We start from the raw sequence: 8,617 nt of genomic DNA on the forward strand, positions 1-8,617 counted from the left end.
TTTTATTTTCAAATCAATGAATGAATCTAAATTTAATTGTAATTGTAATGTAACTGCACAACAGAGAATATTATAATATATCGATATGTCAATAACTTATTTTTATTATAATATGATTTAGTATAAATAATCTGTGATAAATTATGTGATTTGTGTATACAAATAAATGCATTATATTATAAACTAAGATTATTATACTTAGTAGTTTGAACTTTTTTGAAAATAACACCAAATGTCCCAAACTCGGAAAACATTAATTTGACAAATTATTTAATGGACTAATTTATCAATGGACTTTTATCAACTAACAAAATTCTTATCATTATTGATGTTTTGTAAACATTGCCCTGTTGGAATATGGCCAAGGTTTATAAATAATAGAGGTTGCCTCATTTACAAATTATGAAATTATAGGAGTGGGAGAAACCACGCAGTGACGTCAGCCGAAGTACAAAATGTTTGTTTATTATCGTTCGACTGCAGCTGTCATCGGTGGCTATTCACGTGTTTTTATTTGCTTATTACATTTTATTTTTTGTTCAATCCACGTTTAGTATTTAAAAATATTAAGACATGACAACAAAATCATTAAAACCGAAAGGTGGATCATGTTGTGCTGTAGCAACATGCATTAATTATGCTGGCAAGGTGAAGCGAGATGGAAATACTAATATATCATTTCACAGGTAATAATTATAATAATATAAATAATTTAATACTAATTAAGTTAATTATAAATTTAAATTCAATCGTATGTATAAAATAAATATTATTTTGTTTGGGAATGAATCCTTTGTACCTACAGTTTTAATTTACAAGTTGCAATATTTTTAAATATTCAAATGAAATGACCAATAGTTACGGCAATACCTCAAAAATTGTTTGCTCAGTTAGCATACTTTCAAACAAAAATATAGATTTTACTCTAATTTTTAGATTTCCAAAAGACCCAGAGCTACAAAATAAGTGGACTCTAAAGTGTAGAAGAGGAGATAGAATGAATCCTTGTTTATCATATATGTGTTCTGAACATTTTAGTGATGATGCATATGTTCGAGATCTTAAAGCCGAACTCTTAGGTAATTATATTTTTAATTAAATTACCTCATAGTGACAATTTTTTTTATCAAATTGTTTTAACAATTTTAGCATACACTCCTAAATGTCGAAAATTAAAACCTGATGCCATGCCTACCCTAAATTTACCAGAAGACTATGCCCACAGTAATGTAGCATCAACATCATCATCTAGTCGTAGAAGTAGAATGGAATTAAGAAAAAAAAAAACAGGTGATTATAATTATATTATGTTATCATTAATTACTAATAAATATTGATGTTATCTAAATATAATTTTATTGTGGCTTAATTTTGTGTTAAAATAAATCATTTTAATTTTTCATAATTTAAATAAGTTGAATATATATATATTTTTTTATCAAAGTGTCTTTATCTGTTATAGGATCATGATGATTTAATAACTTCAGTTATGAATACTGATACGAATTGGCCTTCTGATGTATCTAGTTTCCACAGTAATGATTGATGATGATTCCACACTTCCACCAAATCCCAATTATGAACAAATGTACAACGAACTACTTAAAAAATATGAAGTCTTACAAAATGAATCTAATATAAACTCTCATAAACATGAACAATCTAAAAAAGAACCTGTTATTGATTATCAAAAAATCAATCAATCCCTCAGATCCTCAAAACAACATTTACAGACAGCAAACTCACTTTTAACAAAAAATAATAAAGAACTGACAAAAGAAATTAAATTGCTTTCTAAGAACAAAAGATTTGAAAATAAATTGTGTATCTGAAAATATTGATGACAGTGAAAATTCTGTAGATACAAATAGTGATAATGAGTCAATAGTAAATAACTGTGACAATAAAATTGAAATGGTTCAAGATGCAGTTGAATACTTGGCAGGATGGGTAGCTAAGACATTTAAACTCAAATTTCCTGAGCTTTGTTCAACAACAACAGAACAACATTTAAATGAAAGTTCCCATGGACATGATTATGGGATACTTCCATGGATAAATCACTTATTCTATGGTGGCTTAATAGTTCCCAGTGAAGAATTTAAAAATAATATTTTAAGAATAGAAAGACTTTTTAATAAAATCACCAAACATAAAATTCCTGAAGGACAAGGAGTAGTTAAAAAATTAACAAAAAAAATATTTAATAGAATGGAAATGCCCGAAAAGTATTATCCTGTTGTGCAGAAATATGTAAAACAAAGGATTCTCATACGAATGAAGTATTTAAACCACCACAGTAATTTACTCAACAAAAAAAGAAAAGCTAAAGCAAATCTGCAACGACTTCAAAAACTTAGAAGACTTATGAGTTATGACATAATTTTTAAAGAATTATCATGCAATTTTTAATTATTATAATTTTTGTATATATTATCCTATTTTATGTATTATTTTGTATATTAAAATAATTTAGTTTTAATTTTTGTAATTGATTTATCTGTAATATACTTAGTAGAATAGTACCTACTCTAAATATCAACAGAAAAATGATCACACACTACATATTTATAAAGGAGTTTTAAAGAAGGAGTCGTCTCATAGCAATATTTTATCATAATTATACAATTCTACGTAAGTAATAACTATATAAAAGTCAAACTTTTTAACTCAATTCAAATAGTTGAATTACAATTTTGGATTAACAAAAAAATTTAGTTAGATACAATTCGTAAAATATAAAAAATAGTTAAATAATATTATTTTGATTGTTGTCTATTATTGGTGTAATTAAAACCTGTCCAAAAGAATAGCGAAAAATAACGAATTATATTACCCATAAAGCATAATATTTCTAAGGAATAAAATAAATATTCAATAAAAATACATCGATATTAATAATAGCAGTAAATCAATAAGTATAATAAAAAAAAAAATACCAATCATAAAAATAAAGATAAAAAGTACCTATATGTTTTGACAGCATTTATCAACGCGCCGCCTTGAATTTTGTACTTCACGTGACGTCAGTAGATAAGGAATGGTGCGGGGTGATCGATTTATTTACATGACTATGAGGCAACCTCTATTATCTATAAACCTTGGAATATGGAATATTTTATAAAATTATAAATATGTATTGCAATCATTACTTAATTCTTTTTAAGTAAGAATTAAAATGTTATTGCAACGTAAAACATGACAATAAACAAACTCTGTTAGGTATATAAAAATAATAATAACTAGAGAAATAATTTTCTCAAAATAATAACAAATTTAGTTAATGATTAGTAATAATAACAATTAACAAATATAAATTTTAACTTTAAACATAACTTCATGACTCTTTTTTGGTAAATAAACATGACTTATTTATGTAAAGACAAAAACGATAAAACTAAAACTAAAAGTAACTCTTGAATAAAATATTTAAAAATTAATAGAAGAACTTTCTTAATGGAAATTATAAAATTAGTGAATGTTTTAATCAGTCTTCTTCATCAGTTTCGTTTAAACAGTCTCTTACATTTTCATCAGTCATCATTTCAAAGTACTCAGCATGGTACCTACAATTATTAATTACACAACTATTTGGCTACTTTAATATTATTATTACTTACTTTTGAGGAATTATTCCATCATTACAAAGTTTAGTTAGATCTGCATATTTTTCTTTTGATACTGGTATTTTCCCCAAATAGCATTTTTCAGGCAAGGAAGGCACTTGTTGACTTCTTCCTCTTTTCTTTGGTATATTAATACTTATTAAATTGTCTTCATTGTAAGATGTTGACATTAAAACATCAACATCTTCAAGGGATTTTTTAAACAATAAACATCTTATTTTTGAAGTAAAAACCTTTTTACCAAAATTAGTTTTAAGGTTGTTTGGAAATGTAGTGGTAGAAAAGTCTTTCCAGTCCAAAATATCATTAGAGTCCAGTTCGATAACTTCTAGTGGTCTTGGGTTCACACGTGCATTACGGATCAATGTAGGCCATTCACTTGGTCCCCAAATTGTTTTTTGGTTCACAAATCTTTCAATAGTAGCATGAACACTGTCCACAGGCATATAAGTGTGGCCTGGGAGAAGAAATGTTATTTTTAAGTTTGTTATGGTTGAAAATTTGTATTTTAAAACATAGTATAGCATAGAAAACATAGCTCTATTCTTGTTCTGTCCAGCACAAGAATCACAAAATAGAAATACCGATTTAATATCTTCCCTAGTATCAATTTCAGTAAGATATTTAAACATACATGAAACAATTTCGTTACATCCTCGATTTCCAGTTGTTTCACCCCACAAATAGCAGTATGAATTTCTAGTCTTACTTTCATAGACTGTGCAGTTGTAAGTACTATATTTTCGACTATAATATAGGTTCATATTATTTCCTGCTGGAGCATTCAGAACTTTCTGTAAATCAAAAGGTATACACAAAGAGTCACTATCTAAGCTTTTTTGATGATGCAGGAACATAGCTTTGCATTCTTCTTTTTCTTCTAAATGCTGTTTTTGCTTTTCTTTAACATCTTCTACAGTGTTATCATTTATATTATTTTCATACATGGTACAAATCCTACACTTGTCCTTCTTCGGCAGATGAAAGCCAAGGTTATATTTTGTTGTAAACACATTCCTAAAAATATATTTAGAGACTGCGCTATGACCATTAGTTTTACAATGATGTGTATAAATACTGTAAAGTCTCATAATATTTTGGAACTCGGCTGGTAAATATTTTTTTACAGTAGAGGCCCTACAGTAGTGTGAGCTTACTGCTGGTAGTTTTTGTATAAAATTATCTAGTTGTTTCATAGTTGTGCTATCGTTTTTGTTGGGAGGTGAATTTTTTCCACGTTTATCTGTAGATGACACATTTATAGGTGATTTGTTATTCACAGTGTAACTTAGCATTTTTTGACTTATGTTTAAAGTTGTTAATATAAACTGTTGACATACTTCTATTTCTTCATTATCACGAATAAAAAAATATTTATTGGAAAGTGTACGCCTACTAGGACCTTGAATTCTTTTTCTTTTTACAGGCACTTGTTTTACACATTTCAGTAAAAAGTCACGCTGTCTACTTTTATCACATAATTTCCAAAATTCATTAAAAATATTATGTCTATCATTTTCAGAAAAAATGTCACCACATTTATTTTGACATTTTTTTTTTAAAATACATGCACATGGTTGAACTTTTTTACCTTTTCCACATACTATTTTGAACTTCTTACTTGCACGTTCAGCTTTAAATGTTTTTTTTTTTCTTATGCCGGCTTGTCCTATAACTCCACTTGCACTAGATGTTGTATCATCGCTGTATACTAACTGTTGAACATCATTAACACTATCACTGCTTACTTCATAATTAACAAGTTGACAGGATGGACCAACCTGCTGGTCTATGTTACTTTGTAACCATTTGGTAGTATCCAGGCTTAAATCAGAATGATTAGATACTTCAATAACTTCACTTACACTAAATGTTGTATGATCACTGTTCACTAACTCTTGAATATCATTAACATTATTACTGATTACTTTTTGACTAAAAAGTTGACGGAATGGACCAACGTGGTCTATGTTACTTTGTAAAAATTTGGTAGTATCTGGGCTTAAATCAGAATGATTAGATACTTCACTATTACTTGAATCTTTTTGTGGTGTAGTTATAACTACCTCTTCATACACATCTAAATCCAGATTCAAATCTGGATTACTAACCGAATGCATAACAAGTGATTTTTTTGACATTATATCTTGAAAAAGTATATTCGTGAGAGCCTCATTTTCTACATTGTTCAAATGATTGTCGGTAACAGTAGTTTTTGTAACATCTTCAACTAAATGACTTGATTCTTCAAATTGTTCTTTTGAACGAGCAATGGACACTAATCGTTTGGAACGTAAACTCTGCATTTTGATTAACTAGATAATATTATCATAGGAAAATAAGATGTTAATAACAAATACAATAAATACGATGTTGCTAAGTGTAACACAATTATTTATTAGAGTTGAATGAGTTTAATCATTCAAACAACTAAATAATATCTACTTACAAATTAATATTTAGATCAATTTCGATTTCGTGTTTGAGTGTTTGACCGTTTATGGTACCTATCAGTTTTATTACTGTTCTGTTCAAACGAACCAAACGTTTATTGTATTATCATGCCGCTTAACGCTTTTTACAGTGCTGACAAAACCACTAACAAAAATGATAAATTGACGTAACCGTCAACAATGGCGCTTACGTTTTATCAGATTTCCTTTAATGCCGTTTACATCTTTTAGTTGACGCTTACACCCAGTTTTTTCATTCCCACCAATTCTATGCCGCTTACGCCCAAATATTAAAACATCGATTCTCGGATGAATACAAATGATAGCGATGTTTAGGTTCGATAAATCGATGTATAATAATGACGTTTACAACAATATGCAAAAACATCGATTTTGAAAAAAGTGGCGCTTACGCCCTTTTACCTTCTAACCATCGATATTATACTTATACACAATGTAATTTCTGTAGAATCTATATTACTATTATTATAGGTAGGTATCGTAGGTACATTATATTATAGGTGGTAAAAATCAATAACTCTGTTCCCATCTAAACATATAATTATATAATGCCAAAATACTATGCTAACACTCCTTCTGGAAGAAACTTTGTATACAGGATATAAAAAGAATAAAAAAAATAAAAATAAACACCGTTGTGAAAATAATAGCTTCCTCACTCCGCTCAGAATCTAAAATCATCTCCACTCAGAATCGTTTTTCTTATACAATGATGTTATATCAGTGGATTCAAGCTTATGACAATCCATTAAGCTACTTGTAACCTATTGTACAGCAGAGTGACATCCACTTACTTGCTTTTTGTTATTTTTATCATTTGTGTCTTTTACCACCGTTTGAGGCACTAAACAACTCCTACGATTTTCTTCAACAGTATATTATTCGATGGGAAAGTGAATGTAGTTGATGCATTGGGGAAGTCAAAATTTAAAATTTAAAACCGGGAATTTTTTTCGCAATAACGGTTTTCGACAAAATCAATTTTGATTTATTCTGTGATTCCAAACCATACATGACATTTTCACCAGATGTTTATATTCTAATTTTCTATACACCATACAATTTTGAAAATATTTTGTTTATGGAACATTATTCAGTTTTTTTTCTATGATAATATATAATATCAATAAAATTGTATTTGTTGGGTAAAATAGCGTCAACATTAAATACAAGGCTCCTGATAGGTATATTATTACAATAGCAGTTGAAAAATATTATAAACCATTGCCACAATTTTTTTTTAAAACATTTATCAAATTTTAAATTTAATAATTATTTTGTAGCCAAAAATGTATAAAATGTTCAACTTTTATAACTAAGGATTGAAAATTTAAAACAAGGTTTCACGAAGTTAAATAGGTAAAATGTATATTACTTTATTCTCAATCATATATCATCAAAAGTACTTAGTACCTAATGTAATAGGCTCACTGACCGTCTTCGTTGGGTATCATTTTTCTTATACAATGATATTATATCATTGAATTAAAATTTAACACCATCCATAACAGTTAACCACTTGAAACCTACTGTATGGCAGAGGGACACTCACTTTCCGACCCCTTTTATATCGAGTTATACAAGTTCGTTGTTTTTAATAATTGTAGCATCTCAGTGTTGTGCTTGGTTCCTAGTCCCAGTGCAGTGGCAACATTATGATTCATTCTGATATTTTGTCGATTACACTCGTTTTGAGGCATTCGGTCATTAAGTTTCGTGGTTGGTTTAATACCACATACTTCTCGTATTAAATTGTTTGACAACACGTGTAGATACATTTCAGTTTTCTTGTTGCTTCTGTAATATGCTCGTTGTTGGAGCTTGTCAGAGTAATATTCTGATAGCCGTTAACTACGAGTATATTATGATTTTTGCAGGAAGCGAGACCGCTCGTGTTGATGATGAAGATGTTGACAGGGTAGTTATAAATGAATGTATACAGATGAAAGATACTTTGTAGTTTATTTAAATGTTCTTCAGTAATTTAGTCTAAGTCCAAATGACAAGTTACTACACAGAGTGACGTGAAGGTGCTTGTTGTGCTCTGGAGTAGACACGTCTGAATACAGGCTGTTTCAGGCTCCCTTTTATATTCGGGTCCCTGCTCCCCCTGCCTATCGATACGCTATCTATTCTCTAACGGATGTGGTCCGTGTGACCATCGACTCAGCCCACGCACTTGCGATATTCCTAATCTGTAGCCTGCGGTGTGCATGTATAGACAAGCATAATGCTGTTTCCATGAATTATAGTGAATCGCCTATGGTTATCTATCTTTTGCATCCTGCTTCTAGTTTAATATTAGTTATCTATTTTGCAATAATGACAAGCTCTCATATTTCGTCAACTATTATATGAATTTCTTTATATAATATAAAATAATCTATTATACTCGAATGATTACGAATACCCAGTCAGCCTTCTCCTTTATCCCGTTTGTCTATTTGTATTTTGCAATTTGCCAATTTGTCATTGAGGTCATTTGCCTATTCATTTATTCGATAGTTCTATCGCTGA

At 29.1% G+C, this 8,617-nt stretch overlaps 1 protein-coding gene across 2 annotated transcripts; it reads left to right on the forward strand.

Annotated features, from left to right (window-relative positions):
• Positions 1 to 650: 650 nt before the first annotated feature.
• On the forward strand, positions 651 to 3,236 carry LOC100574322. Of its 2 annotated transcripts, none has more exons than XM_029492539.1 (2): positions 651 to 1,079; positions 1,150 to 3,236. In XM_029492539.1, the coding sequence occupies exon 2, from the start codon at positions 1,915 to 1,917 to the stop codon at positions 2,410 to 2,412; it is 498 nt and encodes a 165-aa protein (XP_029348399.1). In that variant the 5' UTR covers positions 651 to 1,079; positions 1,150 to 1,914; the 3' UTR covers positions 2,413 to 3,236. The 2 variants fall into 2 exon arrangements, with proteins under 2 accessions (XP_029348399.1, XP_029348400.1); XM_029492540.1 differs by having other exon boundaries at positions 656 to 1,079.
• Positions 3,237 to 8,617: the final 5,381 nt, after the last annotated feature.

The sequence above is a fragment of the Acyrthosiphon pisum genome, unplaced genomic scaffold (assembly GCF_005508785.2).
Source record: "Acyrthosiphon pisum isolate AL4f unplaced genomic scaffold, pea_aphid_22Mar2018_4r6ur Scaffold_21674;HRSCAF=24568, whole genome shotgun sequence".
NCBI classification, from domain to species: Eukaryota; Metazoa; Arthropoda; class Insecta; order Hemiptera; family Aphididae; genus Acyrthosiphon; species Acyrthosiphon pisum.

Coding starts and splice junctions, on each gene's coding strand:
- LOC100574322 (XM_029492539.1), top strand. CDS start 1,915: ATGGTTCAAGATGCAGTTGAATACTTGGCAGGATGGGTAGCTAAGACA.